At 24.0% G+C, this 26,785-nt stretch overlaps 1 protein-coding gene across 3 annotated transcripts in view; it reads left to right on the forward strand.

The window, feature by feature from the left end:
* Positions 1 to 26,785, forward strand: part of LOC122507775 — a 56,903-nt gene that overhangs the window by 14,603 nt on the left and 15,515 nt on the right. Inside the window, exon 2 of one of the 3 annotated variants that reach the window (XM_043620677.1) lies at positions 5,483 to 5,552. The exons of the other annotated variants lie outside the window; for them this stretch is intronic. Within the exon in view, the coding sequence (XP_043476612.1) occupies positions 5,505 to 5,552 (48 nt within the window). The 5' untranslated portion in view covers positions 5,483 to 5,504. The remainder of the gene's footprint in view (positions 1 to 5,482; positions 5,553 to 26,785) is intronic. 3 annotated transcript variants of the gene reach the window in all.

Consider the following 26,785-nt stretch of genomic DNA (forward strand, 5'->3'; position numbering starts at 1 on the left):
TTATCGTTTCAAAAATCTCGAACTCGTTTCAACTGATGCTACGATGAAGCGGACGTGTACAAGGGACCAAGTTGCATTTCTCATTTATTTGTATTTAAAATGAATCGCAAACCGAACAACATCTTTGTACGTATAGGAAAGATCATTAATTCCCTTTGATAAGTAATTAATAGAGAAAAAAGTGATGTAAATCTTTGTATCATTTCTTTATCATTGTCTTTGGCTTCTTGTAGAAATTTTGATATTTTGTACTTTTGAATATAGGGCATTGTCCTCTACTTCTTTTAGCAATTTTGATATTTGGTGGTTTTGGATTTAGGCAATTATCTTTTGGTTCTTTTGAAAATTTTAATTCTTTCATTTACTTGGAAGCTGTTTTTAGATACAGGAAATTGTCTTCTGCTTCTTGTAGGAATGTTGATATTTTTATTCAGTTTGAAGATGCTTTTAGGAAATTTGATTTTAATTGGATTAGGTATCAGTTGATGTTACAGGAGTACCAGTCGTACATTTCGAGTTACATCTCTAGAGTCTAAGTGCAACTCTTACCCACAGTTACACCCTTAACCCCTGACAAGACCTGCAGTAACTTCTGAATGACATTCCATATATTCAAAAGGTTTACGGCTGTTTTTACTGCATTGCCCGTTTGGTCCATTACAGCTTTCAAAGTCACGATTCACAGGTTATATATGATCCGTAAAACAAAAATTTTTTTCCGCATGTGAACCATATTAAGACACTGATAATTCAAACATATGTCTGTAAATATTAGGTGCATCGTTTACTGTTGACGGACAATTTAATGAGACTGTAAGAAATTGACTTATAAATTTTACAGATTCTATATTTATAATTTATTTCGAACTAAGAAATGTTACGCGTGAAATGCGATATTCATTTCATTGTTATCATTGTGCAGAATAGAAAGTTTTTTGTACTTTAAATATCAACTACAATTTTTTAATAATTTCATATTCAAAAATTAAAGAAGTCACTTATTCACTAATTAAGTATTCAATTATTATTGTTTATTGTTTATTCTTCTTAAATATTTTAATTAAATTTAACCAAAGAATTTCTCTATTTTTAAAAATACTGAAATTCTTCTGAGAAATTCAATTATTTTCAATACAATTTTAACAAAATTTCTGGAAAAAATCCAATTGTTTAAAAAAAATTTATTACAATTTTAAAACAATAGATGAGAATATATCAATATATTTATTACAATTTTGTTAAAACTTATAATAATTCAATTACTTTAAATGTCTACAAATTCAATTCAATTTCTGAAAAGAATATTAGGTATTTCCATGATTTTTAATGAAATTTTTTGAAACAATTCAATTATTTTCAAACATTTTAGTAAAATTTAAAGCAAAATCTAACTATTTTCTTAAATTTTGATAGAATTTGTTTATAAGAATTCAATTATTTTCAATATCAACAATTTTAATTATGTAAATTCCTTAAAAAATTTTATTGCTTTCAAAAAATTTAATAAAATTCTACAAAAAAGTTTCAATTATTTTCTTAAATTTTGATAGAATTTGTTTATGAGAATTCAATTATTTCCAAAATCAATAATTTTAATTAAATTCCTTAAAAAATTTTATTTTTTTCAAAAATTTTAATAAAATTCTTCGATAAAATTCGCAATTATTTTCTTAAATTTTTATAGAATTTATTTATAAGAATTTAATTTTTTTAATATCAACAATTTTAATTAAATTCCTTAAAAAATTTTACTGCTTTCAAAAAATTTAATAAAATTCTACAAAAAAGTTTCAATTATATTCTTAAATCTTGATACAATTTGTTTATAAGAATTCAATTATTGTCAATGTCAACAATTTTAATTAAATCTCTTAAAAAAATGTTATTGCTTTCAAAAAATTTAATAAAATTCTACAAAAAAGTTTCAATTATTTTCTTAAATTTTGATAGAATTTGCTTAGGGTCATTTGAGGTAAATGTAAACAAGAGGTAAATGTAAACAGTAGATGTTTCAGCTAAATTTACAAATTAAAAAATAAGTACGACGTCAATATTTTTACCTCAGCTCACCTACAAGATGATCTGAGTATTGCCAATATTTTATTTTGACAATTGACAATGCCATAGTGTAAGTTATTTTTTAATGCAAAAAAGATTTAAAATCAAAATTTTACTGTTTCAGTATTTTGTCTCGCATTTGCATAAAAATAAATTTAAAAATCAAACAAAAATATGCAATTCTTCCTTATTAATGCCCTAACCAAAATTGACTTTGATTTTTGATTTTCGTCAATTTAGTTAATAAATAATTAAGTGTTTACATTTACCCCGAGAATTCAAAAACTCGGGGTAAATGTAAACAGAACTTGAACTACATTTTAAAAGAAAATAATTGAATAAATTTGCTTCTATTTCACAATGTCATTAATTTGGCAATGTAAAATTACATAGAAAAAGAAATTAGGTCCTCTTTGAAAAAAAAAATTTGATAAAAAAAAAAATTTATTTTTGAAAATTTGATCAATTTTTAAAAATATTTTTAGGTTCATCCGACACTTTGAAAATTGAAAATTTGACTTCAAATTCGTATTCAGCGACCTCATAAAAACCCCCTAGTAGCCAGATTCAAGCAAATTTGATCAATTTTTAAAAATATTATTTTTAGGTTCATCCGCCATATTGGATCCACCATTTTGAAATTTAAAAATTTGATTTTAGATTCTTATTCAGCAACCTTAAAAACTTCTTTTTACTAAGTTGAATGAAAATCTATTTAAATTTGTTCAAGTTATTCAAGTTTTTACATTACTAATTTTGCAATATATGGTTAATTGTTTATTTTATATGATACATTATCAGTCAACTGGTTGATTTACTATACATCTACGAAGAATTTTAATTTCAAAATCTCGGGTAAATGTAAACAGTCAGTTTTAGGCGATTCAGGTGCATCAATATTTTTTTGAACCTCATAAAGTTTTTCTAAGGAACTCTAGTAACAAGTTCATGCAAAAAAAATCCGTCCGTTTTACCTTTTAACAAAAAAAACTAATGTTTTTGGTGAAAAATAGATATTCAATTATTTTTAAAATTAACAATTTTAATTAAATTCCTGAAAAAAATTTTATTCTTTTAAAAAATTTTGATAAAATTTGTTTATAAAAATTCTATTATTTTTAATACAATTTTAATTAAATTCCTTGTAAAAATTTGGTGATTTTCAAAACTTTAATAAATTTCTCTGAACTAAATAAATTATTTTCAAAAATTTTAATGAAATTATATACGCAAGAATTAAAGTATTTAAAATTCAAAATAATAAAAATTAACACTTTTTTTTAACAAAAATTGTGTCTTATAAAATTTTTAAAAATTCAATTATTAACATACAATTATGATAAATGAAGCAATTTCTGAATTTTTCTTGCAAAAAAATATCATAAATTTTATTCTTTAAACCTGAGTTAGTGAAAAATTGAACTAATTAACAAAAGTGATATAAAATTTCTAAAAATTAATTTTTTACATAATTTTACATAGAACAAGTCATCAAAATAAATAAAATCCAGTTTTATAAAATAATTAAAATTAACCGTATTTTACTTTAAGAAAAATTATTTTTTTTTACAATAATTTATTTGCATTTATTTTTACGTTTTAGAATGTTAATTATTGAGATTACAAATTAGTGTGTAATTTTTAATTCAAATCGATTTTTGTTTAATTAATTTTATATTTTTTATTTGATCTTCAAAACATTAAATTAAAATTTTATTACTTTATTATAAAATTCAAAAAACGTTTTAAGAAGAAAAAATGTTCAAAAGCTTAGAAAATAAATGCAATTAACTTCAAATTGCGAACAAACATCCAGAATACAAGAATTATTATTAATTGTAGATATTAGATTATTGTTTTATAGATTCTTATGAATCTTATTTTGTATGATAGGTGCAGATCTGTACAAAGCATGTATTTATAAATTTTCTTCTAGTTTTATTTATTTTAGGTAATACTATTCATTCGGTTTTGTTAGTGAACATTTCTCTTCTTGTCACTTTTCCCAAAAAAGAAAAAATATGATAATTATTTTCTTTCAACATTGAATAGCAAAACGTCTGCGATTATAATTTATACTGTCTCCTGTTCGATGATGTAAAAATTGTCAAATGCCTTTAATGGTGCTAAAAAGAAATGAATACAAACAATTCTTATCTTGGAAAGTTAATTTCTTAAACGCCGTAAACATCTTCGGGCAAATTTTTTCGCAATGAAAAAATGTTGTAATTAATTAATTAACGAATTTTATGTATGGTGTTTTCTTTCTTACACATTCGTACATACAATATATACAATGTGTACTCGTTAAAATTTTCGCTTTTTTATCACTATTATCAGGTCGTTAATTTATTCAGTGCTCTGTCGAGACTTCACAGTGACACTTTTTTTCCACTCTCATGTCAAAGCGTTTGCCGCGAGAACGGAATTCATGTTCATTGTATGGTGAGAGAGGAGTTCGCAAATAAATCGCAGAGAATTTACCCTTGGAAAGTCAGTTAGTTTAAATCACCCTCGGCACACAAGCTGCGCGCGAAAGATCCCCAGTAATTTGTTTATGGCTTACAGGAGTCAGAACCATCGACAAATTAACATATACACAAACATCCTTATATTTAACAACACATTAAAACGAAATTTATTTCCTTTATGTCTTTACAAACATATTATACAAAACTCTACATGCTTTACAATTTTTTATACGCATGTCATAATATAATTTAATTTCAAAAAGATATTTTCAATAAATTCAAGTTGTGGAATAAAATTTATTTCTCAGTAGGGAAATGTGCGGGATTTTCATTTTAAAAAAGAATTTGTTCTCAGAGTTGTTGCTGCTTGCTTGGTAGGATATAATTTATTAGATGTTTATATTGACTTTTATCAGTGGAAAATAAGTATTTTTATGTAGTTTGTTTTTACATATGAATCGTTATGTTTCTTTTAGAAGTCATTATACATATTGTATATTTCTGTTTATGATGTTGTCAAGTAGTCACAGATCAAGGATTTTTATTAATTATAGATAATGAGAAATCGATGATTCTATTGATGAGAGATGCTTTATGAATAGTTTAAATTATACTACCGGGTTCAATTTTTGTCGTATTTTTGTCGTACACGACAAAATGCGCACATTTTTGATATAAATACATATATATGGAAATTATTTTGATTATACCATTCTTTTTCCATAGGATTTCTTTTTAGATGTGATAAAATTCTTATTTAGATGAGTGGCGCCTAGTGGAAGTGCTTTTATCAATTTGTGCGTAAAATTTCCAATGTATTTCAAAACTTCAATTTGCTTCTCAGTTCTGACGTATATAATAAAGAATATGATAACGTTTTCATGATTATTTTATAGTTAATTTTTCATTGATTATGGAATGTTAGAATTTAAATATTCAGCATTCATTTCTAGAGAGGAAATCCATTAATAGCCGATGAAAAAAAACCTATCTCACTCTTCTTTAATAACTCATCCTGTCTCTGTGAGTTAAAAATAAAATTAATCTAAAAAAATTGTTTGAAAATAATTGATATAAATTGTATTTGCTTGTAATGTGCAAAGTGCTAAAAGTTAACAAGAAATGTAGCAGTTTTTATTTGTGAATGATGTAATTTCTTGTGCAAACAATGATTCTATTTAGACTATACATAAAATAGTAGATTAGACCTAGACTTCAAGGGCAAAAAGTAGAATTTTCGTATCTGGTGTTTTTTTATTACGATTTTTAGCAAGAACGTAATTTTTATACTTTTTTAATGAATAAAAGTAATGTTATGTTGATAACTGTGTTTACTATGCTGTAAACAGAAAAGTATGCTGAAAAATACACCATTCTACAACACAGTTTGTCTAAGAATATCAAATTGAGACAAAAGACGAATCAAAATGTTGCTTCGCAACATATATTTTTGATTCGTTTTTTGCAGGCTTCGCACTCATCTACTAAAACCTACTATTTACTACTTTTTTTACGTTATGCTACTATTTGTGTACATTTTTTAGATTTAAGCTACTAAAAGCTACTATTTCTGTTTTTTTTAGAATTTCCACTACTTTAAATTCGCTAATACTAGAAATCAAAAAACAATTCTCAAAAATAAATTATATTCAAATTTTCAATATCTAGTATTTTAATAAAATTACGCAAAAGAATTCAATTATTTAAAAAAAATCGATAAAATCCATCGAAAATTCAATTATTCTTATAAATAATAAAATTTCCACAAGGAATTCAATTAAATTTAACAAAATTTGTATACAATTCTTCACAGTAATTCAATTACTTTCACTAATAATAACATTTTTTATGAAAATTCAATTTTTTAAAAAAATTTTTGATAAAATTCTAAGCAGGAATACTATATTTTGGAAAAATTAATTATTTAAAACAATGTTTATAAAATTCTTACAAAAAATTCAATTATTTTCAAAAATAATAAAATTTTTCACAGAAATCCAATTCTTTTTAAACATTTTAATAAAATTTTCCATAATAATTCAATTATTTTCATAAATAATAAATTGCTTCTCAAGAATTCAATTATTTTTGAAAATTTTAATAAAATTCATCGCAGGATTTAAATTATTTTTAATAAAATTTTACAGGAATTGCTCCAAAAGTGTAATTTATTATTCTTAAAAATTTAATTTCAATTCCTGGAAAAAATCAATTATGTTTTTTTTTAAATTCTTTAGAAGAATTTCAATTATTTACAAAAATATTAGAATTTTCCACAGGAATTCAATTATTTTCAAATATTTTAATAAAATTCTTGGCAGAATTTCAATTATTTTTAATACAATTTTCATCAAATTTCTTTTTAAAGAATTCAATTATCTCGATAAATAACAAAATTATTCCCGAAAAGTCAATTATTTTGAGGTATTTTAATAAAATTGTTTGCAAAATTCCATTATTTTCATAAATAATACACTACTTTTTAAGAATTAAATTATTTTTAAAAGTAATAAATTTATTACTTTTAAAAATAATTTAATTCTTAAAAAGTATTGAAAAAATTAATTTTTTCTTGGAAATTTAGTATTATTTTAAAAAATTCTAATAAAATCTTTCGCAAGAATTCAATTATTTTTATAAATACCTAATAAAATACTTTTTAGGAATTCAATTATTTTCAAAAAAATTTAATAAAATGCCACACGCAGACATTCAATTATTCTCAAAAATTTTAATAGAATTCTTTGTATATTTAATTATTTTTAAAAACTTTCCGCAATTCAATTATTTTCAATAACTACTATTTTCATAAAATTTCCAAATAGAATTCAATTATTTATAAAATTTTTTGTAAAAATCTTCGTAAGAATTCAATTCTTTTGATGAATAATAAAATTTTCTCAGGAATTCAATTATTTAAATTAGAATTTGCATAAAATTAGTCGAAAGAAATCAATTACTTGAAAATTTTTATAAAATTCTTCACAAGAATTAAATTATTTTTATAAATATTTAAATTCTTTCATGAATAATATGAAATGTGTTGCAGGAATTCAATTTATTAGCATCAGGATAAGAATGAAGTAAATGTTTTTGATGAAAATTAGGAAAAAGTCAGGAAAATAAAATATAGAATGCGAATTTTTGTCAGTTTTGTGAAGGTTCAAAAATGAATTTTTTGGTCGTCAAGTTTAATTTTTCGATAGCTACTTTTTAACTGTGATAGTATTAGTAGCAAATTTTGAAAAGCGTGCAAAAAATTATACTTTTCTGTATAGTATGCGCAGCAAAGTAGTAGAAATTATACAGAAATTAATCGCTTGGCGCTGAATTAAATTTAAGGAAAAGTAAGAATTTTCTTGTTTGTCTTGCTTACTGAATGATAATAATTTTAGCAGAATTGCATAATTGTTTTATATTCTGTTGTATATAGAAATTATTACCGAGGATAGCACTATAGAGATTTTTGATTTTGAAGTACACAAAATGCAAACTAGTATTTTTAATATTAGTATGGAACATTTTTCTTTCTGAATAGAGAAGAATTGAAATATATTGTTACTAATTGGAAAAATTGAATAATGACAATGAGTGTAAATATTTAATGACAAAATTAAAGGCTATTGTGGTAATTGAATAGTAACCTTCACATTGAATTTGGCCGATGCGCTCCTAAACGGAGTACATTAGCTCGTTTGATAAATAAATGTATAAATGTATTCATTTTACGCAAGTATGCGTGACATGTTTTAGTGAATGTATGTATACTAGATGCACGCGTCATAGATGCGTTTATGTGTCGTTTAAACAGTACTGACTATTACATTAATGCATTTATATGTACACACACATTGTATACAGACGCTAAACCATCGAAGATATATAAAAGCCACTCACGCACTTCCTATTACGGTTAGAACGTCGTATAAATGAGTAGGTGGAAAACATACATGCATACGAATTACAAACATTCGCGACTGACTCAGAATTTATTTTCATTTTGCACATTAGAGCTCTGCGAATGTAACGATTATTGTCTATTCAATATTATTTTGTATTTAAATTCGAGATTTTAATAAAAAAAAGGGGTCAACTTACATTTCTTTTTTGAAGCAACATTAAGGATTTATTCTTGAATTCATCTCTTATTTCTTTTTTAATGTAACAAAAAGGATTCGTCTTTTATTTCATTTTTAAAGCAACGCCAAGGATTCATCCTCGATTTAATTTTTAAAGCAACATTTATTATATTGTCTTTTTTTTAATAGAACTTTTTTTCTACAGGGTTACCACAAAAATTTAATTTTGTTTTTCCTTGACTTTTTCCTGATTTTCAGACAAAAATTTGACTTTTTCCCGGACCCAAAAAAAATGTTCTATTACATTTATTTCTGAATTTCTTTAATAGTAAAATTATTTGAAAACATCAATAATATAACTTCTTTTTTAAATAAATATTTAATCATTATTATTTTTCTATAGGAATTAATATTCTCAAATACAAACCTTCTGAAATTCAATAACTTATGATAAATTTAGGATGACAGAGTGATAAAATCATTATTTTATATCATAAGAATATTGTAACTATAAATTCAAATTTTCAAAGATTTTAATTTTGAACCCTTTTCAAAATTCAATTATTTGTAAAAATTCACGTTATAATGCTTTTAATATTGAAATTATAATTTATAATTTTAAGTAAAATTCATTATTTAATCAATTTTTATTAGAAAATTTTTCGAGAATTCAATTATTGAAATACAAAAATAAATAATTTATTAAATAATTGAACATTTCCTAAATTTAAATTTTTATGAAGAATCTTATCAAAATTTTTAAAAATAATTGAATTCTTTCGTCGAATTTAAAAAAAAATTAAATGTAAGTGCAATTTTCTATCATTTTATTTAAAATTGTATAAAAAATAATTGAAATTCTGCGATAAACTTTTGATATTTATGAAAATAATTGACATCTTGCAACGAATTTTATTAAAAAATTTTATAAAGAATTGAATTCCTGCGAAGAATTTTATTTGTGAAATTAATTGAATTCCGAAGAAAAATATTACCTATTATTTATGAAAATAATTAATTTCTTGTGAAGAATTTTATTCAAATTTTTTTAAATAATAATTGAATTTCTCAGAATTTTTTAAAACTTTTTCAAAATCATTAAATTATATCGAAAAATTTCATTCAAAAATTGAAAATAATTGAAATCTGACGAAGAATTTTATTAAATTTCTTTTTAAATAATAGAATTTCTGTGAAAATGTTTATTTTTCAAAAGAATTAAATTCTTGGGAAGAATTTTATTCAAATTTCTAAAATAATTGAATTTTGCGGAATAATTTTGTTATTTATATCGAGGTAATTGAACTCTTTCGAAGAATTATTTATGTATAAACAATTGAATTCTTGGGAAAAATTTTATTAAAATCTAAAAGAATAATTAAATTATTTCAAAAAAATTAAATTAAAATGGTATTTAAAATAATCGAATTCATGTGGAAAATTCTAATATTTTTGCAAATAATTGAATTCTTCCAAAGAATTTCAAAAAACATTTTTTTAAATAATTGATTTTTTCGAGAAATTGAAATTAAATTTTTAAGAATAATAATTAGGGGAGAGTCTCCAGTTGTGAGACACCTCCAGTTATGAGACAGTCAATTTTTTTTAACATGCAATATTAAAAAGCCGATTGGTTTATATAAAAACATTTCTTTTTATATGAGCCAACTTTTTCGTGTACGCCGAAGCGGATATATAAACTGTTTTTGTTAAATACCAACACTGTGTGTGATAATCGACTAAAAAGCGTTTTTTCAATAAATGCAAAGTACTTTTTTTACAAGTTAATTAATTGGAAAAGGTAAATGTAATGCATTTTCTTTTAGTGTTTTCCTTATATTTTGTGATGCAACATTGCATTGTTCTAATCTACGGTTGAAAATAATTTAATTTTCCTTTTTCAAAATAGCGCCAATTTCTGGGTGTGAGACACAGCATATCACCAGTTGTGAGACGGTGTCAACACTCATCTGGGCAGCATAAAAAATACTACTTTGCAGGCATACTATTTAAATGTTGTTTTGATTCTTTTTTCTAGTATTTTTGGGCATGTCAAGTGGAAAAAAGTCAATTGATTCAGAAGAAATCAATTTTAATGCTCTTGTTGAAGCTATTAAATTGTGTTTATTTGATAGTCATATTTTGGCGAATAAATATTATTATTTAGTATATAATAATATATATTATTAATATATTTAATTATTTCTACTAAACATAACGTTTTATGTCAAACTTATTAAATTTTAGCAATTTTTAATGAGTGTCTCACAACTGGAGACATTTTTTTTTTTTGAAAAAAGCGATGTGCTCGGAAAATGTATCGTAAAATTTTTTGAGTTCATCGAAACACTACACTTTCTTTTAATAAAAGTTGCGTATTTCTGTTACCTTTCGAACGGTGTATTTTATTTACAATTTCGTTTACCCGTTTACAATTTACGGGTCAAAAATAAAACCCGTCTCACAACTGGAGACTCTCCCCTACACTTTTCGAGAAATTCCTGTAAAATTGTATTAAAAATAATTTAAATCTGGCGATTAATTTTTTTAAAATTTTCAAAAATAATTGATTTCTTGAGAAGAATTTTATTATTTATGAAAATAACTGAATTACTGCGAAAATTTTTATTAAAATGTTTAAAAAGAATTGAATTTCTGTGAAAAATTTTTATATTTTTGAAAATATTTGAATTCTTTGTACGAATTTTATGAACATTGTTTTAAATAATTAATTTTTTCGAAATATATAGTAAATATTATGAAAATTTTATTTTAAATAATTGAATTCTTGTAGAGAACTTTATTTGTAAAAATAATTGAATTTTTCGATTAATTAATTTAAAATAGTATTAAAAATAATTGAAATTTTTCGATGAGTTTTATTATCTATTAAAATAATAAATTTAATTCTTGCTTAGAATTTTAACAAACATTTTTTTAAAAAATTGAATTTCCATGAGAAATGTTATTATTAGTGAAAGTAATTGAATTATTGTGAAGAATTGTATACAAATTTTGTTAAATAATTGATTTTTTCGAAAATGCTATTTTAAATTAATTGAATTGGTGTGGAACTTTTATTTTTTACGAAAATAATTGTATTCTATGATCAATTTTATTATAATTTTTGAAATTTATAAGGAATTTAATCAAGATTTTTCAAAATAATTGAATTCTTGAGAAAAATGTTATTATTTATGAAAATAATTGATTTCTTGCGAAGAATTTTATTCAAATTTTTTAAAATAATTTAACTCCGATAAAAAAATGTATTATTTGTGAAAATTATTGAATTTTTAGGAAGAATTGTATTAAAAATTTTATTAACTAAATATTGTAAAGAATTTTGGCAAAATCTTTTTAAATTATAGAATTTTTAAAAGAATTTTACGTAAATTTTTCGAAATAATTGAATTGGTTCGAAGAAATATATAAAAAAAAAAATTGGTATGTAATTGAATACCTGTGAAATTTTTATTAAAATTTTGTTTAAATAATTGAATTCTTTTGAAAAATGTTATTAAAATAGTAGATATTAAAAATTCACCCTCCATTTCAATTTTAAAGCAAGATTTATTATAATTGTCTTCTTCTTTTTTTAGAATAGAACTTTTTTCCAGTAAAAATTGTTCTTAGTAAAAAAAAATTGTTTTTTGTTGCTAAGTATTTAGAGAGAAATAGATATGTGTATTATTTTTTGCCTTTTTTCTTTCACTGCGTAGTAAACAAAAAATAGATTTTAATGTCCCTGCTGTTTAAAATTTCACGCTGAATGAAGCACGCTCAACGTGTGAAAAATGAATGAATTTCGTTTCACTAAATGTTGCATTGTTAATAAAGGGAGATAAGAATTCATAACAATGGTGACCTAAAATTTTTACAACACAATAGGGATCGACGAGGTTTTTGGACCTCTTATGTAATAAGTACGACGGGACGTAAAACACAATGCAAACCATTAATTAGGGACCATTACTCTGGAAAAAAGTAATATGAAATAAAAAGACAAATTTTAGTCAAGAAGAAAATTTATAGAATCAACTGCGGAATATAAACTTCTTGTCTTTGGAGAATTAAATAATTGCAAAGATACGATTAAATATAAATTTCTAATATTTACAAAATGAAAAATTCTCTTATATCTGTAATTTTTGTCCCACTTCTTTAATATTATATCCTATATTTTTATTCCACTTTTTTCCGAATTCTTTTACTTCTTTTATTTACTATTTTTAACTACAATTTTTATTAACTATTTTTATTAACTATTTTCATTTACTATTTTCATTTTATTTGCTTTTCATTTGTAGACTTTTAAATTTTATCTCCAGTACTTAAATTTTAAATATATTTTCTCTCCTTTTGTTAATTCGGAGAAAAGCCTTTCTAAAGAAAATAATAACAGATGATAATCTTGAGAAGTATATAAGTATCTCATTTAAGAGTCATTTTATTACAGTGTAAAATTTGTATTAATTTAAATATATTAAGTACTTGAGAAATAATTCAAATAGTTGAAAAACTGGAATTAAAACTTTTGTATTTTCTTCTTTTTAAAGACAATTCTTTTTGTTGCGCTGTATATAAAAGACAAGGATATAATTAATGTTGAGTAATGACAACAGAAATTGTAGCGAATTCAATCTCAGATTCATTTTTATAATATTATAAGTAATTATCTAAGTATGTGCGCAAGGATAAACAATTGAAAATCAAAGAGGAAAAATTTTTACTCGCAACATTTCTTTTAATGTCCTTTATGCTCTATAATCATAGGTCTAATATACAATAGTTGCGAATTGCGAAATTCTGTCAAGAAATTATATCACTGATCTGACATTTATTGTAATTGGCATGTGAATTTTTCAAAACGGAACAAAAAAAAATGTCTAAGGCATGTAAATTCTATTGAAAGCTATTCTTTTGAAAGTTTACTAAAATTGAAATTTTTGAAAATTTTATTACACTCTGCTTTCAAGAAACAACTTTCACTTAAAATTTATTTTTTCTTATTGAAAGAATACGTTCAGTTAATAAAATAATTATTTCATAATTAAAATACATTTGAATGGGGAATTTATGCTAATTTTCTTATTAACATTTCTTGATAGCCACACATCTAGGCATTACATTATGTTTTTCATAATAAAAGATTTTTTTCAATTAATATATTATATGTAAACTTTGAAGAACTGTGGGAAAATAATTATAATATGCGCAGAAATTCATATAAATCTGGAACCGTAATTGAACGTTCAATGGTTGAGTGATTATTCCTTGACATTCACCTTCACCTGGAAAGTCTACAGTTATAATAATATCTACCCTTTCCGCACGTAATTGTCGGCTATACAGACGATTTACACTTTTTCCTTATTGTTATGTAGACTATAAAGAAATAAAAAAAATAGGCTAGTGGAATTTTTATCGTTTTTGAATTTATATGTACATGCAATCGAAGTTTTCGTTTTATTATTCAATTTGTCGATTTCACTCCATTGTTTTCTTCATATAGATGTCGAAATTTTGTTGCATTTATATATACCGGAAGTGTTAAAAAATATCTTTATCGAAAAATACTTTAGACTACTGGAAAATTGTGAGAGATTTAGTTCCTTTTTAGAAGTAGGGTTTTGGCAAAAAATACAGTCATTAACGGAGTTTTATGATTACACGCGAGTAATTGGCAAATAATTGATCAATGAGTAAACTAAATAGTGATTCGTTGTCATTACGCTATGGGAGAGAAACTGATTTTTATTACTGTTTTGAAAGTTGTGACATCATTTATTACCTAATGAACAACATTTACAGTCGGTATTGGTATATTTTTATTCATAGGGTTTTTACAAGTCGTGGAAAACCCTGGAAATCGTGGGATTTTCATGCAATTTCATTTTGGTTTTTTTCATTTTCATGCAATCTTATGAAAATTCTGATTAAATTGTGGAAATTTTGGAGGAAATTCAGTCATTTAATTTGGTTCAAACGAAATAAATAAGAAATAATAAATTTTAAATAACAGATCTGATATATAAAAATTTGGTTAAATTTTATTTTTTTAGAACAAAAATTAGGATAAATAAAAATTTAATTAAGCGAAAGTTCGGATTAATTTAAGTTGGATTAAACAAAAAATTGATGAAATAAAATTCGGTTCGATGCACCGAAAAATAATTTATTTAAATTAAATAAATTATTACTTGTCTATTATTAAATAATTATATTTATTTGTAACAAATAATTTTTATTTAAATCAATTCGTTCACCGAAAGTCGAATAAACTTATCTTTTTGCCAGTTTTGAAAAACAGGTTTTAGGAACAAATTCTGAAATTATTGCTTCAAATACCTACAATTTATTTGATGTATATAAAAATTACTTGATTCAAGTAAATATTTATTTGAAAATATACAAGAAAACGGTTATTTTAATTAAATAAATTTTTTTTATATAATTCTAGATTATAAAATTCGTTCTACTGTAAATTCGAACTAATAATTAAGAAATTTTAAGGAACTTAGATTTTTGAAAAACAAATTTCGAATTTTTGATAATTTTTAATAATTTTAAATTTTACACCAAAGGGTGAAGACTTTTAAATAAGTAAAGTGTTTTTGAAGAGCCCAAAAATAATGAAGCTAAATGCCATATAAGCGAAGAAAAAATGTTGAATTTTAAGAAATTCGGTTTTTCGAATTTTTGCTAATTTTCCATAATTTTAGATTTTTTATCAAAGCGTGGAGAATATTAAATAAGTAAAGTGTTTTTTAAGAGCCCAAAAATAATGAAGCTAAATGCCATAAAAGAGAGGAAAAAATGTTGAATTTTAAGAAATTCGGTTTTTCGAATTTTTGATAATTTTCGATAATTTTAGATTTTTTACCAACGAGTCAAGACAATTTAATAAGTAAAGTATTTTCCAAAAGCACAAAAATAATGAAGCTAAATCCCATAAAAGAGAGGAAAAAATGTTGAATTTTGAGAAATTCGGATTTTTGAATTTTTGATAATTTTCGATAATTTTAGATTTTTTACCAACGAGTCGAGACTATTTAATAAGTGAAGTATTTTCCAAGAGCCCAAAAATAATGAAGCTAAATGCCATAAAGCCACAAGAAAAAATGTTGAATTTCAAGATATTCGGTTTTTCGAATTTTTTATAATTTTTAATTATTTTAAATTTTTATACTAAAGGGTGAAGACTATTAAATAAGTAAAGTGTTTTTGAAGAGCCTAAAAATAATGAAGCTCAATGCCATAAAACAGTAGAAAAAATGTTAAACTTTGAGAAATTCGGTTTTTCGAATTTCTGATAATTTCAGATTTTTTACCAAAGGGTAAAATCGTTGAAAGTCAGGGAAATTTCTAAAAATTTATACAAAATTTTTGTAAATAAAAAATTGTTTTAATCTAACAAAACTTAGAAGATTTTTATTATATTTTGTTTCTATCATTAGATATTAATTTATTGTTAAATAACTATGTCAGTTACTATTTTTTTGTCCCAAAAAAGCAGAAATAAAATTAGTAAAAAGTCAGGGAATTATTTTTTGTATACAAAATTATAAATTTCTTTTTGAAAAAGAACCCGTGTGGAAAAATTTTAGGGCGCTGACCAAGCGCTTAATAGACTGTCTAACGTCTTTCTAGACCCAGGACAGACGGTCTTGTCGAGCGGCTGTTCAGAATTGAAACGAAACTTCCACGCTATCGTCTAGAATAGACCAGCGTTTCTGGTCTGATCAGCAGTGCTAGTAAATTCTAATCTACGTCTATTCAAAATTTCTCATTATATGTTATGACAACTATTCTTAGAATAATAAAACTTAATTATATTTGAAATAATTTTAATGACTTTTTTTTATATAAAAATATTAAAAAATATTTTAACTTTCTGTATTTTTCACTTCAACTTTCTTTAAGCGTAAGGCTTTGTGTCCCTCCCAATCTTTGGCATTGGAGATAGTAGTCTTTTTGTAAAATAAAATTTACTGCAAATCAAAACAGCCGGATGAAACTATCAGTCGTACTCAGCACCAATCTTTAGGCGTCAACCACTAATTAATGAAATTAATAAATAAAAACTTACTAAATTTGCTATTTAGTGAATATTGATTCTCAAATAACAATACTCGATGGTTTTTTAAATCATTAAGTATTACAGAATTTGAAGGAGAGGCATATTGGTAGATGACGCCTAAACATTGATGCTGAGTACGACTGCTAGCTTCAGCCGACTAATCAAAACACATAGAAACACATCAAAATCTATTTTTTCAGTGCACATTTAAAATTAAATTATACAGAAAACAACAACAACATAGCACATTATTATTCACGTAAAACAGAAACCACAACAAATACTATAATTCACAAACAAAATGCATCACACACTGACTGATCTAACGACGCCAAACGACGCGACGCCATTAGGCGCCATGTTACTTAACAGCTGGGCATTCATCGACGCATGCGCATATAACATCCTAGACCAAATCTAGACGGTCTTAATAACACCGTACTAGGCGGACATATTTGACTTAGATTTTTTCTAATAAGCCAATCTGTTAAGTCACTGATTCGGGACTTGATGGACCCTCTAGAATTAGACGGACTTGATGATTGCTAATCGGGAAATCATTGGACTCTAGACTGCCACAATATTTTTCCACACGGGAAGACAAAATTTTATAAATTACTATATTTCTTTTCACAATTTGTTAACAAAATTCTGTTCTTCTTTGAACAAAAGGAAATAATAATTTGGATCATTTTTATACCAAAATTAATATATACCTACTTATTTATAAAATATTTTTTTTTTTGAAAATTTTAAATATCTTTAAAGGAAAAAAATCCCTATCATTTTTTTTTGTTAATTACGATTTTTAACCAGATTATTTTAAAATTTTGTTAAAAATTTGAAATTGTTAAATTGTTAAACTTTTGTGGCAACCCTGATTTCTGCTTCATGTTTATATAAAGTTTCAATATATCATAGAAATTCTATCATTTATCACCTCTAGAAACGAGGAAATATCACGAAATTTTGCAAAAGAAAAAATGAGAGAAATTTCTAGAAACTCTGTATTCTAATTTCTTTTGTTAGTAAAAATGTTTTAATTAAATCTTTTTTCTCTCGAATGGAGAGTAGATTTCCTTTGAGGGAGGATCGGATTATTATTGTTATTAGTAATGATTTACTAAAGCGTAAAAAAGTAATACAATAAATTTAATGCGAAATGCATTATACAACATGATTCAATCAGATTTGTTACGACTTTCAAATATATTGTGTATAGATATATAAATCTTTATATTTTTCAAGGTCAAGGCAATTCCTTGGGAAGAGTTGCGAGTACGATATGAATAATAAATGGAGTAGTCATCATTGGTATCCCATAGACATAAAATATCGTGTGGATTACGATCTGCCATTCAGTGAATATCAATTCGTTCAATACCCTTGAACATGACTCGCACTTCATGAACAACTTAATCGTGGTATCGTTGACTGATGATTGTAAACGTGGATAGTTTACTCATTAAAGCATTTATACTCCCTCGATGGTTACTTTCCTTTAGGAAATACGATACTGTAATTTATATGAAAGTTATTACTTTATTGTTGTATACAATTTGAATCTTGCTGTACTTGGAGGCTTTTTGTTGGCACTGATTAAGAATTTTGGGTCTTTACGAAGTTCTGTATTATCCGAAATTGTGAAAAGGTAGAGCAGTAGATGTTTATTGTTTTGGAAAATTACAATTTTTTTAAATTCTTATTAAAATTTTAATTATCTTTAGAAATAATTAAATTCTTTTCCGAACAAAATTAAATATGATCCAAAAAATGAAAAGATAAAACAGTATATTATATTTTTTCCATCCTGAAAAATTCCAATTGCAGCTTTTTTAATTGGAGAATCAGTGAAACTGTATTTTCACTTTTTTCCCAAAAAAAAATTGACTTGACTCGTCCAAAGATTGATTATTCTCTTAATTCCTTTAATGAAACTTTGCGTGGAGTTCAGTGAACGCAATTTTTTTTACCTCCATATACTTTCGATATTCGTACATTTCTTGCTCTGGTCCAATATCCCCTTGGAATTTCAATGTGACAGGAATATAACTCGTTTAAAGTATATATAAATATATAAAATGTGGTTTTCTTTTTCTGGTGAAGGCACATATAAATTTCGTACAGATTACGTTTCTCAGAATTCGGACAAGTTGGTGTACAAACAATTGGGCGACTTTTGTATATACCTATATATTATATGTTTTCCTTTTAAAGATTTATCGCGGAGAACTCGCATTTTCAGTGTCTTGGTCCATATTTAGAAGAGCAGTGCAAAAATGGTGACACATTACATGATATGTCGTTGAGAGTCCTGTAAGACACTAGTTTTTTTTTATTTTTTTTTATTTGTCTTGTCAGTCGTTTTGTCAAGTCACGATTATATGCTCGGCAGACCGAAAGACTTGGACGAAAGAAATGCGCTTCCGCCAAATGTGAAAGTGAAACTCAACAGGCTCTGGATAATTCCTATAGAACAATAGATCAAGATTGGCAGTAATTTGACTGATAATAATAATGAGTCAATTTGGACGCATGCTTTTTAAAACAAACAACAACCGATTGAAAACTTTTCCTTCTATTGTCATATCAGTGGGGTCTCGAGGTTTATATTTATTCTTTTGTTTTATCTGGTATTAATTATTTGTGGATATTTTAATTGTTGGTACTAATAAATATAAAACTGCCGCAATGTTAAAACTCCAATCTTTGGGTTTGTTTTCGGTTTTTCTAAGGATATCAAATTGAGACAAATTATAGAAATTGCCATGTTATGACCTACAGAATGATCAAAAGATCTGGCCCCGATTAGGGCCATGTTTAAAATTTCTACACGGGATATATTATTATTATTTCATCTAATAATAAGCATATAACAACAAATTTAATCAATTTTCTAGAGACTTCAAAAAAATTCTTTAGATTGTCTTCTTTTATTAAAACCAACATAATTTCTGAATTATTTTCATGTTTTAATTAACTAGAATAATTTAAATATTCTTTCATTCATTCACTTTTTCTGTCCCTCACACTATGAAGTTGTCTTTTGTTCATATTTTTGTTATTTTTAGATAGATTGTATATTATATTATTATGTTATGATTATTTTTATTTTATAATTAATTAAAAATTGTAATGACAAATAGAAATCATCAGAATTTTTTTCACTTCTTTTCATTAAAAGACTAAAATTTTGTTAAATATTATATTTTGTCAAATTGAAATTATGCAGATTTTTGTTCTTTACTTCTAAACAAAATTAGAAAATTATTTTTGTTTATGAATCACAATTTTTTTAACAAAATTATTATTTTGTTTTAGAAAAAGAAGAAATATATTTGCAAAATTCCTATTTTTAATCTTATTTTTGGAACAAGATTTTCCACAGGAATTAAGACATTCAAAAATTTCAAATTCAAGAATTTTGTTATTTATAAAGATAATTGGGATTTTTATTACGAGAATTTTTTTTAAATTTTGAACATAGTTTAATTTTAAAAGAAGAATTTAATTTTTTTTGAAAATAATTGAATTTCTGCTACTATTTGTAATTTCTCCAAAATTGAATTTTTTTAGTGTTTTCAACAAAAATTTAAATTAGAAAATTTTTAAATTCTATTATTCTTAAAATTGCTAATTTTATTTAAAAAAGGTGGCACTTAGTTAATTTAAAAAAATTAAAATTTTATAATTTATTTTTAAAAATTGTTTATATTTTCAAAAATACAAAATTTTGTTTTGGCTGTCGCAACAATTTACCAAAAAATATCAAATTTTTAAACAGAATTTTTAACCCTAATTAGTCTCAAGTTTCATCGTTTTAATATTTAATTTATGTATTTGTTTAGTTATATTTTAGGAATAATTTAGTAAAACCCGATTAATTATCTTTTTAAAAAATATTTTCTTAAATATGACTTTTATAAATATATGTGTTTTACCAATTTTGCATAATAACTATGTTTAGAAAAAAATTTCAAAAATAAATTTATAGGTAAATCAGTTTTTTGATCAAAAATTACTCTGTAAATTAAATTAGTTAAAATGTTTACTAAATTCAATTAGTGACTGACTTTTGGTTTTAAATTAGTAAATTTTACTAATAAATAATAATTTCTAGGAATTTATTAGTAAAATTTACTGATTCAAAAGCAAAAAGACAGTCACTAATTCCAATTTAGTGAAGTTTTTACTATAAAAATTAATTCAAATTTAAAGAGTATTGATTTTAATAAAAATTAAAAACTTAGATTAAACATTTCTATACCGTATAAAATTTTTCGTTATAATGTGACGCAATATTGTTATAGTAAAATTAAAATTTTAAAAGAAAATAAATAAATTTCGTTAATTTAAATTTTTAGAACTTTAGGGAAAAAATTTTCTCCATATTACAAAGATTCTAAATTTCAAATAATTTAAATGTGATTATTTATTTTGTGTATTTCTTTTATACAATTATTTGTTTATTCCTTATTTTTACTGTTAAAAAGTTTTCAGTTCTATCAATAAATTTTCGTGTTTTTAATCTTCAATTATTAAAAAATAAAATTGAATTAATCAAAATCTCTTAATTGAAAATTCGTGGAATAAAATCCGTAAGTGTTTTTCTTTGATCGTAGTATCAATTTACAATTTTCTCTAAAAAAAATCTCTTAATAAAGACAAATTATTTATTTTTCATATAAAGTTTAATAACAATTAATTAATTATTATTAAATGAATTCATTATTTATTAAATTAAATTTTTTTGTCATATTCTTGTCACCTATTTTTAGCAGGGACCGTCACGGAAATCAAATTTTGATTTCGTTACGATATTCCAAAACAAAACGAAATTATTAATGTATTTTGATTTTGATTCGGTAACGAAACAAAATTTACTTCCTATTTTGATTCTGATACTTTAATACTGCAATTCGGTTTTCTTATAGAAACAGAAGTCGATTCGAATTCTATTTCAGATTTCGTATGTAAAAACGATGTTATCTTCTGATATATTTGACATTTGCAACAAAATTTAGGTCCAATGAGACTTATACATGCGCAGTAGTATTTTATCAAAAACAAAATTAAAACAAAAAAGAATTTTTATATTGGAATCAAAACTAAATAGAATGGAATTTTGATTTTGATATTGGAACCAAAACGAAATAGAGTGGAATTTTGATTTTGATATTGGAATCAGAACTAAATAGAGTGGAATTTTGATTCTGATACCCATATCCGAATCAAAACAAAAGTATTTTTTAATTTTGTTTTGATTCCGTGACGGTCCCTGATTTTTAGAAAATAATTAATAATGTAATAATATTACATTTTACAGAAAAAATGCTGTTATCTCTGCAATATTGATTTTTGATGAATTCCAAATTTTAGTTACTAAAAAAAAACAAAAAAATTAATTTTCGACTTTACTGCAAAAAGTAATATTCCTAAAGTTCTCAATTCGCAAATGAACAGATTTTTTTTATTTCTTTTTTAAATTAAAATAAAACTCCAATAATATTGCTCTACGTGTAAAATACAAAGAATTATACATTTTTTTAATGTTTAATTTTGTTTTTATTGTTTATTGTAGACAATTTTTCGCAGATTTGAACGTTCAGAACTTGTGGATCATAAATAGAAATGTTTGAAAAAAATAGAATATAATTACTCATGAATAAATGAATTTTAAGAAAAAATTCCGTACTTTGTCTACTGTCTGGCCAAATCTAGACATTTCTACTTGTTCCCCTAATCCCTGAAAATATTTTCTATAGTCTGTGTCTGACCCAAGTCTTCCATTTCCACTGAAAGTCTGCCTATATAGAAAGATTCTTTATTAAATTCATTTTATTTATTTATTCCTCCTCTTATTGTATCCATATTATTTATACAACTTTATACAGTTTCTATCTACTCTGCATTAATTTCTTTTCTTTTTTTTTGAATTAAAAGGTTAAATATTTGAAATTTATATTCCCAAGACTTATTTTATATAAAAAGGCAAAAAAAAAAAAAAATTATTTATAAAAGTGTATTAAAGAAATGGAGTTTGACGATAAAGTTGTTGAAGTTCAGGGTTAAAAGTCCTGTGAACATTTTATACTAAGCAACCCGTATATATTCATGCGTTGAAGTTTATTAAAGTAATATCTATATTTATAGATTCGTATATAGTTTAAGTGAACGTAGGTATATATAATGACACTGAAACTGGTTATGCGAATTTTGCTGCTCCAATCTACGAAAACCGATTTGTTTCTTTAAAACAAGTATGGAATTTCTCCGAACAAGTTTAATGCACACGCGGCTACCATATGAGTTGCATACTATTATGCCAACAGATTTTCTCTGATGCGTTAATTTAAGTAAGCTATATATTTTGCCGCGCGTATGAAAGTGAAATTGAATGCAAAAAGTTTTAAATCCCACGAGAAACATGTTAGAATCAAAACCGATTCTAATCGGATTTCTGGGAAGTATTTCATTTCTTGAAATTGAATAAAATCTCAAATAATTCCTGTTATATAAAAACAAAATCAGCAAGTTAAATTTTATTCGGGAAGAGAATTTTTTTTTCTTTTTCTTTTCATTGTTAAGATAAATCTTTGGATAGGTTTAGATTTTATTTTACGATTTTTGCGCCGCCGCTGAGAAGTATAATTCTTTGTTTAGTTATAGTGTTCTTTGTTTTGATATAAAAATTTGATGTTCTATTCTTGTTATAAATAGAATGTAGTATAAATAGAGTACAGGCTTCGGAATATGACTTTTTTTTGCATTTTCTTCGACTATTTCCAAAACAGACGATATTTTCAACTTATTATCAAAAAATCCGATTTCTTACACTTTTATTAAAAATTTTGTAACAAAATTAAGGGCATTTTTTGTATGTCCAAATTTCAATTAATAAATATATATAAAATATAATTAAATTTCTAAAATATATATATAATTAGACAATTTGTAAATAATTGAAATATTGCAAAAATTTCTTTAAAAAAATTATTTTTTTAAGTATTTCATTAACTTTTTTAAAAATCAAGTTTTAAAGAATTTTAAATGCAAATTTTGAAAATAATTAGTATTTTCAAAAATTTTAACACACAAAATCTTGAAATGAAAATTGGAAATGTAAATTAATGAAAATTAGCTTCAAAAAATCATACGTATTAAAATATTTTTTAAAATCTAATTCCTAGAAATTTTCCCTAACAATTTTTTTAATTTCAATTATTTTCCTTTTTTTTCAATTTCTCATTTCCGAAAATTCAATGATTTTCAAAAAAGTATACATTCGAATTTTGAAGAAATCATCTACTTTCATTATTGTAATTTTATTAAAATTCTTCCAGATCTTGATTATTTTTTTTATATTTTCCTATAATTTTTTTTAAAAACTCAATTATTTCTAAAAAATTTTACTAAATTTTCATTATTTTATTAAAAATAATTAATTTTGTTCAAACCTTCATTTAAATTTTGAAAAATCAAATTTTTAAAGAATTTTAAATGCAAATGTTGAAAATAATTAAAATTCTCAAAAATTCTAATGAAACATATCTTTAAATGAAAATTAATGAAAATTATATAGGTATTCAAAAAATTATAATAGAATATTTTTAAAAAAAGTAATTCTTAGAATTTTTTATTACAGTTTTTTAAAATTCAATTACTTTCAACATTTTCAATTACATATTTCCGAAAAATTCAGTTATCGACAAAAAATATTTACATTAGAATTGTTTTAAAAGTCTAAATTTGTAGAATTATGTAAAATTTAAGAGAATGTTGAATTTTAAGAAATTCGGATTTTTGAATTTTTCCGAATTTTTGTTAATTTTAGATTTTTTACCAAAGAGTACGGACAATTTACTAAGTAAAGTATTTCCCAAAAGCACAAAAATAATGAAGCTAAATCCCATAAAAGAGAGGAAAAAATGTTGAATTTTAAGAAAATCGGATTTTTGAAATTTTTCGAATTTTTGATATTTTTAGATTTTTTACCAAAGAGTCGAGACTATTAAATAATTAAAGTATTTTCCAAAAGCACAAAAATAATGAAGCTAAATCCCATAAAAAAAAGGAAAAAATGTTGAATTTTAAGAAATTCGGATTTTTGAATTTTTTCGAATTTTTGATAATTTTAGATTTTTTACCAAAGAGTCGAGACTATTAAATAATTAAAGTATTTTCCAAAAGCACAAAAATAATGAAGCTTAGTCCCATAAAAGAGAAGAAAAAATGTTGAATTTTAAGAAATTCGGATTTTTGAATTTTTTCGAATTTTTGATAATTTTAGATTTTTTACCAAAGAGTCGACACAATTTAATAAGTAAAATATTTTCCAAAAGCACAAAAATAATGAAGCTAAATCCCATAAAAGAGAGGAAAAAATGTTGAATTTTAAGAAAATCGGATTTTTGAAATTTTTCGAATTTTTGATAATTTTAAATTTTTTACCAAATAGTCGAGACAATTTAATAGGTAAAGTATTTTCTACATTAAAAAGTTTGACATTTAAAAATATATAAAAAATGCCAATACTTATCCACAAAATTTAATTTTCAAAACAAACAAATGAATGCAGATAATTTGCTAACGGAAAGGAAACTTACGATTATTATAATGTATTTTATATTTTATAATTAATTCCAAATTTTAATGACAAATAGAAATCATCAGAATTCTTTTCACTTCCTTTCATTAAAAGACTAAAATTTTGTTTAATATTATGTTTTGTCAATTTGAAATTATATACAGATTTTTGTTCTTTACTTCTAAACAAAATTAAAAAATTGTTAAACAACTGTGATTAAGAAATAGAAGATTTATGTATTTTGCATTATTTTTGTTTATGAATCACAATTTTTTGAACAAAATTATTATTTTGTTTTAGAAAAAGAAGAAAAATATTTGCACAATTCCTGTTTTCAATCTTATTTTTGGAACAAAATTTACCACAGGAATTAAGAAATTCGAAAATTTTAAATTCAAACCTTTTTTAAATTAAACAATTTATAAAAGTATTTGTTATAAAACATGAAGATATCGATTGCTCCGAGTCGAAGACTCGGAGTGACCGATTTCTTCATGTTTTCTAATAATTAAAGATGACCGAGAGATAATTAACAAAATTATTGAAATTTTAAATAGTTGGTGAAAAATTATCAAATACAATCTGAAAATTTTTTAATAATACAGAATAAAATAGTCGACTTCTTTTGCATTTGTAATCGACAGAGGCGACTATTTTTGCTCCTTAAAGTTGATCAGAAATCCAAAAATAGAATATAGCTGTTTAATTACCGTTTATTTGATATAATTATCAATTAACGGATTAGTCTTTATACTTTTTTCTCTTCCATCGATTACAAAACAAGTGTGGATCATTAAGATTGTTATTAAAATTAAGGTATTATTAATTAAAGTAAAATTAATTATATTCAGTAATTAACAAACTGTACATGTATACATGTAAAGTAAATTTATCAAAGTTTCGCATTTGATTGCGGCTCACTTTGCCCTCTCATTATGCATAGCTATCATTAAAAAATGCAATAAATCAGCTGGCGCCTTTGTCGTCACTTATGGCTCGAGTTCCCAAGCGATCAAACAAAAACTAGTTTTGCTTTAATGTAAATTATAAAAGGTTCAAAGTACCTAGTTGTCCGCCCACTCATCAGACCCAATATCTCGCGAAATATAGAACTGATATATTCTGGATAAATGAAAGACGCTCGCGTTTTTGCTTATAAAAGCGAGTCTTTCATATGTATATATATTGTATATGAGAAAGAGAGAGAGTGTGAGCACGCGTACACGAAATTGCGCACAACACATAAAAAGAAATCTTGACTCGTGTATTACATCGTTGAGAATATACCTCACACTGGACCGAAGTATCGCGGTGATATCGGATCTCTTAATATGGACTCGAGAGGCCGACTTCATACTTTCCCGTAATCCCACGCACGCACACTTTACGAAGAACCCTCTTATTTAATCCTTATTACGTGTCTTACATTCTTTATTAGTTGATCCTTTTTGTCAATGGAATTTTCGTCAAGTGAAAAGAAATTTATCTAAAATGATCATTATTTGTT

Source organism: Leptopilina heterotoma, unplaced genomic scaffold (genome assembly GCF_015476425.1).
Source record: "Leptopilina heterotoma isolate Lh14 unplaced genomic scaffold, ASM1547642v1 Lhet_51, whole genome shotgun sequence".
Taxonomy (NCBI): Eukaryota; Metazoa; Arthropoda; class Insecta; order Hymenoptera; family Figitidae; genus Leptopilina; species Leptopilina heterotoma.